Source organism: Peromyscus californicus, unplaced genomic scaffold, assembly GCF_007827085.1.
Source record: "Peromyscus californicus insignis strain IS unplaced genomic scaffold, ASM782708v3 Scaffold_10__1_contigs__length_136768540, whole genome shotgun sequence".
Lineage (NCBI taxonomy): Eukaryota > Metazoa > Chordata > Mammalia > Rodentia > Cricetidae > Peromyscus > Peromyscus californicus.
This window is the reverse complement of record NW_026294391.1, coordinates 131431171-131449289: the sequence shown is the minus strand read 5'-3', so window position 1 is coordinate 131449289 and position 18119 is coordinate 131431171. Positions and strand designations below refer to the sequence as shown.

At 37.5% G+C, this 18119-nt stretch overlaps 1 protein-coding gene across 13 annotated transcripts in view; it reads right to left on the bottom strand.

The window, feature by feature from the left end:
- Mtmr1 (myotubularin related protein 1) overlaps positions 1 to 18119 on the bottom strand; it is a 90062-nt gene that overhangs the window by 48853 nt on the left and 23090 nt on the right. For 7 of the 13 annotated variants that reach the window (XM_052740725.1, XM_052740743.1, XM_052740732.1 and 4 more), the window contains 7 exons: positions 13769 to 13844; positions 7690 to 7784; positions 7246 to 7353; positions 4001 to 4102; positions 3676 to 3759; positions 2844 to 2993; positions 1827 to 2015 (listed from right to left, as the gene is read on the bottom strand). In XM_052740725.1, coding sequence (XP_052596685.1) covers positions 1827 to 2015; positions 2844 to 2993; positions 3676 to 3759; positions 4001 to 4102; positions 7246 to 7353; positions 7690 to 7784; positions 13769 to 13844 — 804 coding nt within the window. Of the gene's footprint in view, positions 1 to 1826; positions 2016 to 2843; positions 2994 to 3675; positions 3760 to 4000; positions 4103 to 7245; positions 7354 to 7689; positions 7785 to 13768; positions 13845 to 18042; positions 18094 to 18119 lie in introns of all 13 variants that reach the window. The other 6 variants (XM_052740770.1, XM_052740760.1, XM_052740691.1 and 3 more) reach the window with 1 other exon arrangement.

The window sequence follows — 18119 nt, the reverse complement described above, 5'->3', positions numbered from 1 at the left end:
ACAGTAGGAGGAAGCGAAATGAAAATGAGGTAGATTGCAGTGTGTAGCTACAAGCTCAAGAGTGATGTTATGAGACACTAAAGGAGGTAAGAAGTAGACTCTCTCTTGGACCCTTTAGAAGCACAACAATTTTATGAGATTTTGGACTTGTGATATTTTCCATGACAGCTTCAGCCCCATTATTCTCCCATCTTAGCAATCAACTCCATAACTTAGCCTCCAAGTCAGAATTCTGGGTGGTATCCTTGACCACAGAAATGGCCAACTCAGTAGTAGAGATGTCAAACATGGGGATTTGGTCTAACCTCAGGAGGGTTCAGAGCTGGAGACACTGCCATGTGCAACTCAGCATAAAAACATTGTTTCAAGTCCTGACTCAGAGTAGATGACCTTGGCAGATTGTTATAGAACAAAAAAGGAAAGCTCAAACCAAGTTTAAGTAACTTTACCATTGGAAATTGGGAAAAGGAAGAGGAACCAATAAATTAGAGCAAGAAGACCAGGCTATATACTGAGAAGAACATGGAGGTTAGGGTGAGAGAGGTTTATGAAACAATGAAAGTCAAGAGAATGGAGTGGTCCATCTAAGGTCATTAATGATGACAGCGAACTTGAATGCTTCCTCAGTGACAGCCACTATAGAGGTAGGAGGTTGACCTTTTGGCAGCTAGAGTTAATTAAGGATGGAATACACATTAGGGAAAGACAAGGAGCAAGCTGACAAGTGAAAGTTGGACACACAAACGCACAGGTCAGATGATAATGGTGCTAGCCATCATCCTTCTTGCCAGTCTTATAAAAACCATGTCCTATCGCATTATTGGACAGGTATTCAAACTGTTTGGAATGTTCTGGCCAACTTTCTGACTATATAAAGCCAGCTCAAGTGCCATCTACTCTGTAAAGCCCTAGCTAAGTCTATGTAAGTACTAGCCATTTCACCTTCCCCTCCCAAGCAAACCAAGTTTCTCCTCCTATTTATAGCACTTCAAACTGTCTGCCTTTGTTATCTCCCCCAGCACATTGTCCCTACTGGGTGCTCATTAGCTGTGTTAACCAAGTGTCACATTACAAGTATGAATGAGATGGTAATGGCCTGTCCGTTTTCCAATAATTGAAATTTTACTTGAGGAGAGGTAAAGTCCTCTGACTACTGAAGGTATATCTTCAATTACAGACTATTGAAAACTGTTCATGGGGAAGAGAAATGACTCAAATCAAAGCCTTGCCCTATGTGGATAACAAGTACTAAGAGCTTGATCTTGAAGTTTTTATGCATATAAAGGACTCATCCCCTTTTAACTCATGGAGATCAAACAGGAGCCACAAGTAGATGTGTTTGTATCACATGTCACATATTTAGTAGTGCTTTATGTGACTTATGGAAATTTTATATATTTGTAGTTTCATATAGCTGAGTCTATTATAAATATATATTTATATGCATAAACATATAAAATATATAAAATATATGAAGAGATATGAATTGGTTAAATAATCAGTAAACTTATTAGAGGGATTTCCAAGGGGCATGTGGTTCTTTCACTAAAATACATACTCATTAATGCAGTTCTCTTTCTGAGGCTTTGATTGAGTCATCAGACAAAACGGTGGAGAAGTAATGAAAACAACAAGATACCAGCCAATGTAGGATGCTGAACATAGTCCACAGAGTATTGAAGAGGGGGCAGATAGCCACAGACTACATCAAAAGACTCAAAGTTCACATAATAAGGAATTCAGTGGCCTGTTCCAAAACCATGAAGACATATAGAAAGTATGTTAAAAAAAAATCCAAATTTTCTACAAGGCTATTGAACATGTACCTTGTTGGTATCAGCAACGCTGTTCTGTCGGGCATCAAAGATGATAAGTTTATGTGACTGTGCATTAGCATCCATTATTGTCTGCAGGTATTTTTCATCTTCTTTGCAGCGTTTATCATTGGGACCCACCAGTGGTTGGCTGCAACGTGTAATTGTTGCCTGACTTTCTGGGTGAATCCATGACAACACCTAATATTTTTAAAACAACAAATAAAAAAATATCTGATGATAGATATCATTCATAAAACAACATATGATCTAATTAATTGGTAAGAAAAGTACAATCTCTCCTAAAGAATTTTCTCACAGCTCTGAGTAGGTAAGCTACTCATAGCACTGTAGTGGCCATGACACTTAATGTGTTGGTTATACTAAAAGAAATTTGACTTGACACTCTCTAAAAAAAAATCCCTTTCTGCCTTTGAAATTCTATTATTTTAAGTAAAATAAAAGTGAGGCCAAACTATTACTAAACTCTAGTCCCATTTCTATTTGGCTAGCTAGTTTCATATGTTTTTCTAATATAAAAAACATCCTCTGTATCTCTACAATAACATAAATAGCCCACTGAGGTCTTATATTTAAAAAAAAAAAACCTATAACTCTACCACCAGATCTCCCATTTGTCTTCAGTGGTCAAGTGACATGAGATTATTCTTATGTAAACTCAGAGCAAAAACCACCACTTCCTTCTGGGCATGCAGCTACAGCTACACAGCAGGAAGAAAGGATGTATTTTCTTCAGAGTGAATGGTGGGACCAATGAGGTAAACTGTAGTGCAACAGCATGTTCATTTTTGGTATTCCTCTATTATTCTTGGCTATATCAGGAGGGCAAAATTTAAGGTACCTTTGCATTTAGAGATAGGACATATACAAGAGTGAGACAGCAAATGAGTGTTTTTCTTAAGAATCAAAGATACAGTCAGATTTATTAGCTAATTTTCTACTTTCCATTTTGTTATTAGATACAGTACAGTGTCTGTTTCTATCTAAATAGAAATGTCTATTACTTACAGGGACTCTGCCTTTCGCTCGAAAGGCTGCCACTTTTGAAAGGTCATCATCTTTTACACTAGTTGGCACAACAATGATGGCAGGGTAGGTATCACAGAACTCAAAATTACTGTTTATTTTGGATATTTTCCAACTCTCATTTGGCAAGCCCTGTAGAGTGTTAGAGAAGGAAGAGGGGAAAATACTCATCTCTATTGTACAAACAAACAAAGAATGTATGAATCACATCTGTTCCTTATTTTAAATGAAAATTCATTTATAACTGGTTTATTGTTACTTAAATAATAATGCTTCACATAAAATATAATGGCAATTTGGATCCTAATTCATCAATTATTTATGAGATCTGTTAAAAAAAATAGAAGCAGATGGATTGATAATAGAGCACTTGCCTAGTATGTACATAATCCTGGGAGGGAGAGCGGGGAAGGAAAAATGAAAGAAGGCAGGTAAGAAGAAGACAGATAGGAAGGTAGAAAATACATGCATGAAAACAGCAGCAAGGCAGGCAGGCGAGCAAGAAGAAAGAAAGGAGGAAGAGGGAGGAAGGAAGAAGGAAGGAAAGGTGGGTTCTCAAAAATCTGAGTTGCAAACCCTTGTCCACACATCCTACTAATCCCTCTGGAAAATGATGGCTAAAGAGCAATGGAGTCAAAGATATATCGCAAAAGAGGGCACCCAGGGAATTGAGAAGCAACATGCTAGAAAAGCTAGGTCTATGTTACAGTTTGTCATACAGCTTCTACTCCCCTACTACATATCTAACCCAACTTTTTGTACAGAAAAAAACATTTAAACTATCATATTCCATATGACAAGTGACATACTCTACCTGTCTCTTATATTCAGATACTGGATCATAAACTTTCCAGCCATTAACTGGAAACTTTTCTTTATAGTTGAATGCAAATAACACCTGTACATAAAACCCATAAAATACATGTCAGCATTTGTGTTAGAACTCCTGTTTTAATCTGCAAATTTTAAAGTAGCAAATTAGAAGCTTTTCTTAATTATTACACAGAAAAGATAGAATCCAAATATTTGAATTTAGTTGCAACACAAAGAAATAAAGGTGACCTGTAAAAGAATGTGTAAATATGGAATTATTGGATACCCATAGATGCATGCAGTAAGGTTTACTTTGTTGTACTTGCCTGCCCATTAGAAAGAGGAAAAGCATGCTTGTTCAGGTTTTCAAATATTCCAAGTTTTCGTTGTTCTTCCTGCTTATATGCAAGTCTCAGGTTCCTCATATCCTAGTAAACAATGAGCACCTGTTAGCCAGATACCCTGTCATAAACACTTATTTATCCATCATTTTGTACCCTACAGTTCTCCAACTAACAAAAGACAAGTTAACAAAAATACTTACAATGAGATTTGAAAAATTAAGGAAATTGGAATAAAGAGGAGGTGTGTGTGTGGGGGGGGATGTCAACAGAATAAATAACTAAGAATAATACTGAAATGTAGCTCTTCATAGTTCATGGCTTCTGGCAGGGGATGAGGTAGGGAGGACTCAGTTTTCTTTAAGGGGTTAGCCACTGGAAGTTTGACCATGCTCCAATGAGTATATGATCAACACAAACTGGACTTCATGGGATGTTTTTGGTGGAGGAGGGAACAAGGATCGGAGGGTGGACCTGGGAGGAATGGTAAGTGGGTATGATAGGGGTACACTGTACAAAATTCACAAATAATCAGTAAAAATACTATGTCAGGGAAAAAAGAAATCCAAAAAAGAAGGAGGAGGAGGAGGAGGAGGAGGAGGAGGAGGAGGAGGAGGAGGAGGAGGAGGAGGAGGAGAAGAAGAAGAAGAAGAAGAAGAAGAAGAAGAAGAAGAAGAAGAAGAAGAAGAAGAAGAAGAAGGAGAAGAAGGAGAAGAAGGAGAAAAGGAAGAAGAAGAAGAAGAAGAAGAAGAAGAAGAAGAAGAAGAAGAAGAAGAAGAAGAAGAAGAAGAAGAAGAAGAAGAAGAAGGTTTACACACAAAAGATATGCCATTACACTCTGTGTACTTACTGGCCAAAGATATGCCATGGAATTTATTGTTCAGGTTAAGTTGCTGAGAGAGCCAACTACATAATTTACTTCATCCATGTAAAAGAAATGTTGCAGATTCTTCCCCCTATGTACTCACTGAAAGTAGTCTGTTCTATGTGGAGACTATAGTTCTCAGCAATGTCCTTGTAGCAATATAATGCTGTTTCTTAAGATCACTTTCTTAAAATGCCCTCCCTTGTCCCAGTGCCCTCCCTGATGGCCAAATGCCCAACCACAAGTTAGCAGGACTAGTGAATACATCAAGCCTAGCTCTTAATGGTGTGATTTCTCCCCATGACAGTGTTTTAAGTGTCGCCTCCCAACCTTTTAAATCTATGTTCCTGTCAAATAAACACAAAAAAATATCATTCTTCTTTACCATCAAAAGAAATTTGAAAATAAATATAATGACAAACAAAGAACAGCATCTTGGGAAGTAAAGTTATTGTGATATTGATAACCCAAATATCTATCAGTAGAGGCTGTAGCTGAATAATGTACAGGGCAGCTAAAGATCTGCTGAAAAGAAGCTTCAGCTCTATATGCACCAGTCAAAAGAAATTCCAAGATACACAGTCACAGGAAAAGAAAGGTGCAGAGCCATGTATACACTATCATTGTCCTCTTTTATTTAATTTTTAGACAAGGTCTCACTATACAACCTTGGCTGGCCTAGAGCTTGCTATGTAGACCAGGACAGCCATGAACTCACAGAAATTTGTCTGCCTCTGCCTCCTGAGTGCTGGTACTAAAGGTATGTGCCACCATGTGGCTCATTGTTTCTTTCAAAGAAATGTTTCCATGCACAAGGTATCTATGCAGTTATATTAGGCATTAGTAACTGTCTGCACAGAGTAGTAGAGTGGGAGAGAGACTTGATGTTTTACTATATACAGCTTTGGTACCTTTGAATTAGGAATCATCTTTAAAAAATAAAACACAGGCTAGAGACATGACCCAGTAGTTAATTAAGAGTGCTGGCTGTTCTTCCAGATATATCCAAGTTCAATTCCCAGCACCCACATGACAGCTCACAACCTTCTGTAACTCCACTTACAGAGGATCTGATCTGACACCCTTTTCTGGCCTGCAGGGGCACTAGGCAGATAGTCATGAAGTCAAAACACCTATACATATAAAAAATAATAAAATAAACCATGTGTGGTTATACATGCCTTTAATCCAAAGCAATTAGGAGGCTGAGGCAGGCAGAACTCTATGAGTTTGAGGCCAGCCTCTGTCTACATAGTTAGCACCAGGCCTTCCAAGGCTACACAGTTAAAAAACTAACTGTGAAAACAAAAACTAACAACAACAAAAAAACAAACAAACAAAAAGGAGATCCCAAACCTTGTGAGGTTCTCAGGCATGAGTTGGGAGCCTGTTCTTTGTAATTCCAGGCTATGAAGCATTTAAATCAGCTGTCAGCAAATACCCATGCCAGCCATAAAAATACCTTAGTAAAACAGCCACAGGAAACGTGCCAAAGTAGCATCGTTTTCTGACATGCTTGCTTCTCAAGTCACGTTGGCTGTGTACACACCCTGGTAACTAACTTGCTGTTTAGAAATGATTAGAGGGAAGGAAAATCATTCTAAGCCCTGCAAGAGCAGATACAATGAGTGTGGCATGTAGCTTAGTGGTAGAGCATGTGCTTAGAATATGAAAAGCCCTGGGCTCTGCCTACCTAGGAAAGAACTGAAAAGGGGAGGGATTGGGATTTGTTGACTCTGGTGCATGTGAGGAAATAGGCATGTAACAAATATGAGCATCAATATGAGCATCAATCCCAAGTTTAGAAGAGGTTTTGACAATTCTGTAGATAGGATAGTTTTTAGTAAACTGTGTTATAGAGGTAAAGTCACTAGGCATAAAAATCTATTCATTAAAGTTACCCCACACATTGCTATCTAACGTCTTGAAGGAAGTGAAAAGAAAAAAATGAGGATAGTTTAAGGTAAAAAGTTCCAACATAGTCAAGAATCTTTAATCACAAGATTTCTAGAAGAGACTGTCCCTTGGGTAAGTCTTTGACCATCTACCATGTTGAAAAGCACTTTTTAAAACAAGAAACTGTGAAAAAGGGCATTGAACTCTACTCTGCATTTGGTTTCTCTGAGATGAGACAAATGATGCCGCCCTTAGGCTGCAGGTTAATCAGAAACATTTCAGCTTTCAAAAAGGATTGCTTTGATGCCTTATACAGTGGTTTGCATTCACTGATATAAGATTTGAAGGAGTTGTTACCCTGAAAACAGTACAAATTCTTCCTATGCTACAAAGACCATAAGGGTCATGAGTCAGAAAAAGTTCAGAGTGGACTGCCTCATGCCAGTGTTCACTTGTGTCTGCAGCCTACCTTGCACACAATCTCTATACCACAAGAATTATCCCCGTGGCTCTGGGCGCCAATCTTCTCAACTCTGCTGATCACTCCAAGGGGAACATCAAGGATGAAATGGGGGTCCTATGTTTAAAAATTCAAGTCAATAAACAGGGTTTTCATGTTTTACATTCCTCCAGAGTTATAACATATGATTGTTTACTTTGAAATGCAGTTATCTTTGACCCAGATAAGAAGCTGACTTCTGAGAGATAGTATACCTTAGGAGGTCTATACCCAGACCACAGTGCACTTCCCCTCCAAATCTAAGTGCAACTTTAACAATTTTGATTGAGACCAAATGTCTGTTCAAATTCACTGTCATGTAGTGTCCCTGTGATGGGAATTCAGGGGACTGCTTACTTTCTTCTTTTACTGTTCACTAGATTTTAAAACCAAAGCATAATTATAAAAACTTACTCTTTCTACATTTTTGAAGTACATTTTAAAGTCCGTCACTGTCAGGGTTCCACTCACTGCTCCCATAAATGGGCAGATATACATGACATCTTTCACTGAAAGAAGAAAACCAAAGTAGCAATGACTCTTATAGACTTGTATTTCAGTAACTTCCAGTATGAGTTTCCAAATACATACACACGATCCAGTCTTGTAGGAATTTAAAACTTTAAAGAATTCTATCAGTTATTATTTTACATAATGACATAGATAGTTTTCTGATATAGTTCAACAAAACTCTCATTTGATATTTAATGAGGCTTTAAGTAAAAAAAAAAAACTTATAGTATGTTTATTTTTTCCTTTTTCCAGGAAAAAATATTTTCCCTAGTTAAAAGTTGATAATGCTCAAAATATCAATACTCTGAAGACAGTGGGCTCTTACTCTATAAATTGCTGCAACCTAAAACTAGTAAAAGCTAAACACTGTTTCTTTGAAGAGAAACTGCTTTGCAGCTGAAGAAAACTTGCAGATCATCAATGAAGTAAATAAAGACTTCTTTCTTGGGCTGAGAGTATAGCTCAGTGCCTGATACCCTAGGCTGGTTACCTGCCAGGAGGGCTGTTTAAAATTCCTTATCTGAATAGGTGAGACAGTTGATTGGCTTGATCTGTTTGGGAGGCATCCAGGCAGTGGGACCTGGTCCTGTGCTCAGTGCATGAGTTGGCTCTTTGAAACCTGGGGCTTATGCAGGGACGCTTGGCTCAGCCTTGGAGGAGGGGACTGGACCTGCTTGGACTGAGTCTACCAGGTTGATCTCAATCCTCGGGGGAGTCTTTGCCCTGGAGGAGATGGGAATGGGGGGTGGGCTGGGGGGAAGGGGAGGGGGGCGGGAGGGGGGCGAACAAGGGAATTTGTGGCTGATATGTAGAATTAAATTATATTGTAAAATAAAATAAAATAAAATTTAAAAAAACAAAAACAAAAAATATATTATGTTGATATTTAAATTCTGTACATAGCACTAAATTAAATTTGATTTTATGTCTATATTTAAATGAAATAAATCAAAATGAAGGTGTTATACTATTTCTATTTAAAAAAAAATTCCTTATCAGCCAGGCGTGGTAGTGCACACCTTTAATCTTTAGTAGTACTTGCACAGGCAGGAAGATCTCTGTGAGTTTCAGCCATCCTGATCTACATAGTGAGTTCCAGGACAGCCATAGTGAGACCATCTAAAAACAAAATTTCTGTATCAAAGTTAAGTTTCTGTTATCAATCAAATGTGCACAGCATATTTAATTCCTATGACTGTTAAAAGCCTTGCCTCTATCATAAAGATTGTGCATCTTTTTGGCTTTCCTAAAGTGTCATTCCTCTGCAATGTTTGAGTGACCAGAACATATATAGCTACAGACATAATTTATAATAGTAGGATGATTCAACCAACTGTCAAAGAATTTTCCTTATGTTTTATATAATTTAATATGTACTGAATGTCTTCTGTTGCTGGGGTTCTGGATATAATATAATTAGACAGGTCCCTATTGACAAACAGCAGGGGACCTGTGAGATTAGAAACAGAAAATCACCATTATACTTCAGCATGAGAAATGCTAATATAATGATGTGGACACAGAGTGAGGGACCTCAATTAAGAATCACCTTCACTCATTATGGAAACAGATAGGGGAGGAGAAGAAAAGGAGGGAGGAGAGAGTGGCAAATTGTTAGAAATTTGTTACTATGGCTGCATCAGAGAGTGCAGAGAGAGGTGGAGGATCATGAAGCCAGCCAGATATATTAGCAGGGAAATGTACTAATAAACACATCTGTTGAAAGTCAAGGCATCATTAGTATGCTATACTTAAAAGATAAAAATAAAAGCAATACCCTGTGGGGTTTGTAGCATATGTACAAGTAAAATGGATGATAAGAATAACAAAGGCTGGAGGGGACACATGAGAGTATGCACTTGTACAGTTCTTACCCTACACATAAAGAAGTACAGAACTGTGCAGGGTGTGGTATGATTGCACACACAGTCAAGCAGACACAGGTGGGTTTCTGTGAGTTCAAGGCCAGCCTAGTCAAAATAGAAAGTTCTAAGCCAGCCAGGACTACATAGTGAGACCCTGTCTCCAAAAAAAAAGCACAAAATGACTTGAAAATGTAATACATAAATCATGTAAAGCAACTAATAAAATAACAAAAAGAACTGTAGCAACTATACAGGCAGAGGAGATAAAATGCATTCTGAGAAAGTACTCAATTAATTAACGAGGATAGAGCTCAGTGGCAGGGTGCTTGCCTGACAAGCATTTAGGCTCTCAGGTCAGTCCTCAGCACTGTAACAAAGAAAGAAAGAAAGAAAAAAAGAGTACTCAATTAAACCAAAACATGACCAAAAAGACAAACAAGACAGCAAGAACTAAACGAGTCAAAAGAAAACAAATAATATGATGAATTTAAAATTCATTATATTAATATAACATGTTAATGACCCCAACATCTCAAATACAAAGCACAGACTGACATATCATGGACAAAAAAAAAGATCTTAACTATATGTAGCTCAAAATAACACGCTTTACATGAAAAATGAAAGACTAAAGAAAATATGGTACATACACACAATGGAACTCTAATATAAATAAGATGAAAATCATGATATTTAGAGGAAAATGAATGCAAATGGAGTGTGTTAAGCAAAATAAGCCAAATTCAGAAATAAAAACATTGCATGCTTCCTATCATATGCAGATCCTAAATTTTAGTGTGTGTGTGTGTGTGTGTGTGTGTGTACTTAAGTGTGTATGTGGACATGTCTATGGATATAGACCATGAAACTAGATGGGAAAATAAAAGGGTAGAAAGAGATATTGGTGGTTGAGAAGGGCTAAAGAGGGCAAGAATATATGTGACACGAAAGCAGAATGGGGCCTGTTGTCGGTAGAAAAGACAACCAACAGGAATGGGACTGGGGAACGGTAGAGCAGTGTGGGGAAAACGATCAATAACAACAAAGCATGGGGCTATAACTCTATTGGTAGGATGCTTGCCTAACCTGGATAAAGCCCTAGATTTGATCTCTATTACTGTATAAACCAGGTGTGGTGGTGTACACCTGTAGTCTCAGAACTCAAGAGGTTGAGGTCGAAGAATTAGGAGTTCAAGACCAGCTGTATTTACATAGTGAGTTTGAGGCTGGCTTGGGTTACATAAGACTCTGTCTCAGAAAACTAAATATGTATGAAAACACCATAATGAAACCTATTATTCTGTATGCTAATGTACAAAGCTAAAAAAAGACATGAATATTTGGAAATTGAAAATAGGTATATCAAGTTAATGTGAACTTAGAAAAAGCTACAATAATATGAAACAATGAATTTTTTTGGAGCAAAGAGTATTACCAGGAATAAAGAAGGTAATTTTCTACTAACCACAGGGTCAACTCATCAGAAGGACATAATAACATAAACATTTATGTACCTAGAAATGTAGTGGGTAGCCATTCCAGCTTTGATCTGGAAGTTCCAACCCCCATTGAGGCTTCGGTAACTGTCACACATACAAGGCGGGGCCAAGAGAGGACCCTGAAGACCCGAGATCCAGATGCGCCGGCTCTCTTGGTTCCTGGACCCTGGACGCTGGAGGTAGACCGAACAGAGTTCTCCAGAGAACACTGCTGGACTGTGCTACGCCTTTCCCAGACTCTGTAAACTATCCATTCACTTGTAAGTTACCCCACAAAATAAACCTCCCTTTTAACTATGTGGAGTGACCTTAATAATTTCCCCAATATAGAACTTCAAAACAGAGACGTAAAAGTGATTGCTCTGCAATGAGACACAGATATTCACAATAAAGGAGATAAGTGCAGGCTGAGTAAAGACACAGAGGGTCAAATGACACCAACGAATTCAACCTAATTGACATCTATAGTACACTCCAATCAATAACAGCACAACCCATGTTCAACAATATAGAGAACACTCAAAAGACCATTTTTAGAGCCATAATACAACTCTTGAGATATATTCAAATCATATTTATGTTTCCTGAACAGAAATGGAATGAATTTAGAAATCAACAACAGAACAGTGTTCCAAGAATTTATAAATATGCAGAAATTAAACAACACTATTCATTTTGGTGGTGGTGGTGCTTTGTGTTTGTTTATTTGTTTGTTTTTTTTCAGACAGGATATCATCTAGCATGTGCTGACCTCACACTATGTAATTGCAGAAGAATTTGGACTCCTGATCCTTCTGCCTCTACTCCCAAATGCTGGGATAAACAACATACGCTTAAATAATCCAAGAGTCAAAGAAAAAAGTCAAAAGCATTGGATGTCATAAAAATGAAAATAAAAACCATAATTGATGAGGTGGAAAGCAGTGATTAGAGGAAAATCCAAACACCCAAACTAGAAGAGAGCAAAGATCTCAAATCAATGACAGCAGTTGCCCACTTATGCAAAGAGGGAAAGAAGAGAGAATGGAACATGAAGGAAGCAGATGATAGGAAGCAATAACAATCAGATTGTAAATAAATGAAACAGAAAACGAACACAATAATGAAACCAAAAGCTAATTCTTTGAGAATTACCAACACAATTGGTAAACATCCCACCCCCCTGGAGCCAATTGTAGGACAGGTGTAAGGACCATATTACCACCAACTATACAGATACTAAGGAAGTGTAGTAAGTAACATTTTGACAATAATTTCACAGCTACCATTAAATGGGAGAATTCTGGAAAGATGTAAACTATCAATGCAAAAGCAGCAGAAAAACCCAAATAGCCACCAACACATGAATGCACCCTTATAATGAAGTAGTATTCAGCAATAAAAAGGAATGATTGTCAACTGATGTCACAATGTGGTTGAATATGGAAACAATTATTTGATTGAAGAAAGATAAACAACAACAACAAAAAAACCCTACAATTTCACTTATGGAAAGTACTAGAAAATATAAACTAGTCTACAGTTTTGGGGGATAGAGGAATGGACAGAAGAGATGAAAAGCGGATGGCATAAGAAAACTACTGGTGGGGGTAGATATATTCCTTACCATAAGAGTGACAATGGCTTCCCAAGTGCATACCATGTCAAAACTCATCCTGTTCTAAAATACTACTCAATAGAGAGTATTTTACTTTAATAATTTGCCTCCAGGAACATATTTGATTTAATAGTAAGGCTTAATTTACTTACCCTCTGCAAGCCACTGGAGGAATTTAAAGCACACTTATATAACTTAAGGATGTGCAGCTGTCCCTAACATGTACCTGTAAGATATTTCCAATAACTGGGAGAGGTGTAGGGCTATGTGAGAGCCTCTATCTCCCAAAACTCCATTTCCAGAGTAAAAAAGAGACACAAACAGGAGGGAATGAGGCTCTGGTAAGACAGCCCAACCATTCAAACAGTCCTAATATGAGATGACTATATTGAGACTGAATGCCCATGTTGGGAGAGAGCAATGACAGAATAAGCAAATAGTTCAGAAAAGTCCACTTTCCAACCCAGCCAACTGAGATGTATCCAGATGCCCCTCCTACACACCATCTCTTGAGATGCATGGCAATTTATCATGGGAGGTATTGTAACCCTCATGTCATTTCCTTTATAAGCTAGGATGGCAGTACATGCCATTTTCTTCCAATAAAATTATACTTTCAATAATCACAGAAGCCAAAAAAATTATTTGTGAAGCTTTCAAAACTATTACTATGATATGCTATTGAGGTCTTCTACTGATAAATTACTTTATGGTAAAACAGTCAATCAAAGTAGCAAGCCAGCATTACACTGGGTGCCTAATCAGCTCTCATTTCATGGAAACAGGTAGGCTTCTCTTCTTTTGGTAAACATTCAGCTGTCACTTACCTGGATCCTCTACATTATTCTATCTCTTATGGTCAGGCTGATGCCAATAAGAATAAAGAGACCTAGTCCCCTACTCCCTTTCCCCCTAATTAAATCAGTCTAGCTGCCCTTCAACATAAACATCACTTATGCTTTCAAAGTACCACTTCATTTTATAGATTCCTATAAGCAAACCATATACATTAAACTTACCAATGGCCTTAATTGATTCTCCTGGAAAAAGTGGAGCTTCTTCCATCTGTGCCAGTTTATTTCCATCTCTTAGAGCCTGGCAAGAAACCAAACAGGAATAAATCTAACTTTCCATCTGTATATTGAGAAGAATGATGGAATTCTGGGATCTCTTGATAAGGCTATAGAAGCATGCAAAAATGTATGTCCCCTCCCCCTTTAACATTTTAAAAGCTCAGCACTACAGGAGATCGTGCTGCATATTCTAGCAAATTGTTACAACATATTTACAATTAACAGTTAGAAAGCATTAATACAGAAATAGCTTGACGGGACAGATAGATACTGTAATCACTACACAGATAGCTATTGTAAGGTGACATTAAATTTGGAAATAAGGTCAGAAAAAATGTTATCTTCTGACCATGAGACTAATGCCAATAAAAACACTAGAGGTGAGGTACTTAGCCAAAGTAGAAATTATCCAGCCTATGAAACAGTTTGAGAAACCCTAAGGCAGAATAAAATAATCAGAGAATGGTCTCAGAACAGTGCACAACTAAGGAAAGCCCTAAGCTTTCTTTCTCACTGAGGTTCAGCTACTTGCAAGCATGTACATGTATGCATGTGCATGTGTATATATGTGTGTGTATATATGTGAGTGAGTATGTGTGTGTGTGTGTGTGTGTGTGTGTGTGTGTGTGTTTGTGTGTGTGTATGTGTGTGTGCGTGTCAGGGAGCATAAAGAATGGGAATGTCACTGTTTATTTACTCTAGGCTATGAGATTACATTGGCAGATAAGAATACAAGTTGAAAATCTGTAATGTGAATATGCCAAATAGTAAATGCTTCAAAATATGAAACCTTTTGATAGCCAAAATAATGCCATAAGTAGAAAATCCCACATCAGACCTTATGTGACAGGTTGCAATCAAAATATACATATACTAAAAAGTATTGTATAAATTTTCCTTCAGTCTATGTGTGTAAATGTAGTAGACACACAAAATTTGTGTTTAGATTTGGGTCTCATCCAATACTCCAAAACAGGAAAAATTCCAAAATTTGAAACACTTGTCCCAAACATTTGAGATAAAGAATACTCAACATGTATTGCAGTGTATACTGTAGGACAGGGCCAATTCATTTTTAAAACTGTATTGCAGTGTATACTGTAAGACAAGGCCAATTCATTTCTAAAACTAATTTCACATTCTTCAAGAAAACTGCTAATGAGTTACAAGGTTCATTGGCTACAGTGATGCTGAAAGAAGGATAGCTGGGTAGTTCATGCCCATATTTCTACTATCAGGCTGACATTGTGACTTGGGAGTCAGCTTCTTGTAAGCTTCATTGTATGGTGCCAGACAACTCAGGGGAGCAGAAAATGGAGTTCGTGAACTACAAAGCTAGGACTGGAGCCTAAACTTGGGGCCCATTCCAAGGTACTGCCACCCTGTGAGTTGCTACCAAGGAAACCAGTCATTTTCTCCTTGGCATATCTGACACAATGTGTCATGAATAAGAATAAGGTGATCAAAACCCTAGCAATGACCAAGCTGTATTTCATTGAACATTAATTTCCCAAGAGATGTAAACAGGTTTAAAAAAACAAAAAACAAACAAGCAAACAAAACAGGGAAATGCTGTGTTAAACAAGGCTTTTGAAAAAAGTGAGCTAGGCTTTAGTGTGTTAATGAACACCAAACCAGCAAGAGGGCGCAAGAGTACAACACATGCCTCATATCTCCTCAATCAGGGAGGGCGTTTCCAGAAATAACTTGTTAACACTTGTGAGGGTATTAACATGCATCAGAAAACAGGGTGGGCAATGCTGATCAAGGACATGGTGTGAAGTCTCTTCCACCCAGGGGGTAGAAGATTACATTGTCCATCCTTTCCTTATCAAAAAGTGTACTGTTAAAATCTTATATACATTAAGGTTCATCATTACATTCAAACAATGTATTCAACTAGAAATTTAGTACAGATTGGTTAAGGCATTTTTCAGCCAAAAATTTCTATAAAATTTTGATTTTATAGTGATATAGATCAAACCTAGGATACTGTATATGCTAAGCAGGTATTCTATCACTAAGTCACACTCCCATCTTAACATTACTTTTAAGACTTTCATATAAACTTGACTTTCTTTTTCTACTTAATGGCCACCTTAAGCATTTCATTATACTTGTTTTGGTCCCTGAGTATCAAAACCAAGGCCTTAAGTGTGTTCAGCAACTGAACTCTGCCCTCAGCCCCATTTATACATTCATTTTTACTTATATCTGATTTGGGAATAAACCTTTTGTGCAACAAAGCATAAACCAATATTTATACCTTTAAACATTTGGTTTTATAAATACTTAAATACCAACAATCTTAATAGAAGCATTAATCTGAAGGTGTGCTTAATTTACTATCTTAAGTACTGACTAATTTTATGGCATAATTACATGGCATAATTACCAAGTGAAAAAGCTACTTTAATCAATGTCAGAGCTGTAAATTACTTCAAACATTACATTGTTAAAGCTTACTTTAATGGGCAAATATTATACTATAAAACTGAGATTCTATAATTTATATTTAAAAATAACTGAGGATAAATTATTTTGGAATCTATTTATGAAAGCAAGCTTCTCTAAACACTAGAATCTGGAGGGAATTTTGGAAGAGAAGACGTCCATTCAGCTTTAGAGCAAGCCATATCAAATATTTTCAAAACTTCAAGGCTGGGATAGTCAATGAAATCCTACCAGAACGCACAAGGCTCTCAGGATAAAGAGTAAGGAACAACTGGTTCTCTTCTTGTCCCATATTAATAGTCAAATATGACTGGAAACATCTGTGCATTTTTGTGAGGCATGAATGTGTTGGTGAACACAGTGAGATAAAACTTGCACTAATGATCATTAAATATTGGGACATGTTTTTAAATGATGAAAAAGCATCTATTAGAATAAAAAAGAAATGGCCCCAATGCTTCAGATTCTTCCATAAGAGAAAGGAATACATTTAGCTTTAACATAGGAAGTCAAGAGACAATAGAAGGCTCATTTTTGGTGAGTACAGTAGATTCCCTTTATGAAGCTGTGTTAGGAGATGGGACTCACATTTGTGCTATATTAAGCGTTTACTGCAACTATCAGGTTGCACAGGGCATGATCTGACCCTTGATTTATCTAACCTATGTTCAGATGTTCAGCACAACTGAAAGATGAAATAATTTAATCTCATAAACACACTCATTGCTCTTGGTGCCTCTATTCACAATGTTGCTCAGCTGAGCAATTCCCTAGGAGCTCATCTCAACCTTGGTGCTTTGATCCTGAATGTTTAACTGAAATCTACAACCTCCTGACTTTGTCACTGAGGGATCCAAACCACCCAGATGACTCTGGCCTCTTCACTGTTTTTCATGAGTGTGACTCTAAACTACCAAGTGGACAGATTATATAACCAGCTGCATGCCCAAAGCAGTGATTTTCTAATTGTGTCCTAAAAGATGCTTCTGGAGTCAATGAAGGAGGATGGTTCTGGGCAGGTGATGGAGGACAAAAGCAAGGCTGAGCACTTGGGGCTTGCCAAGCATCCCCAGCACTGCTCTTATACACAATTCTATTAAGTTTCTATATCAGTAGCAGGAAAAGCACTACTGCTTCATGAATCTGGAGAACTAGTGGAAGTATGAAGGAAACAGTAGGATTCTGTATTCTGATTAATAAAAACAAAATACATATGCTCATTCCACAAATACAAAATACAAGGTGCTATGTTAGGCATGAATTATGTAACTTTAAATTTTATTTTATGTGTATGTGTGTTCTGCCTATATGTGCACCACATGGCCAGAAGAGGACATTGGGTCACCTAGAACTGGAGCTATAGATACTTGTGAGCTGTCATGTGGGTGCAGGGAATTGGAAGAGCAGCCACTGCTTTTAACCTCAAGCCCCACTATGCAACTTTGAATATCAAAAAGTCCACACCCTTATAAAGAACCTGTGGCATTTGTGTTTACCCATCTAGGTCCTCGCTAAAAGCACTTACACTTACAGTGGTGGCAGTCATGTAGCCCTATCTTGGGAAATCAAGAAATGTGAATGAACCAATTTCTAGTTGACAAAATGTTGGATAAACCAATTCTTCCAAATAATGTCATAATGGAATCTACCAAATATAGACAGGAGAGCACCATTATAGTGGTAAAACTGGAAAGCTTTGCTTATTGCCGAGATATCTAGTATGAAATGGCTTCTAGATATACAGATGAACATGTAGAACTTGCCACCTGATCAGCTTCAGCTTCAGAAGGGTAGCCATTGTGTTCTTCCTCTATCTCCTGCACAGCACCAGGTGCATGGACAA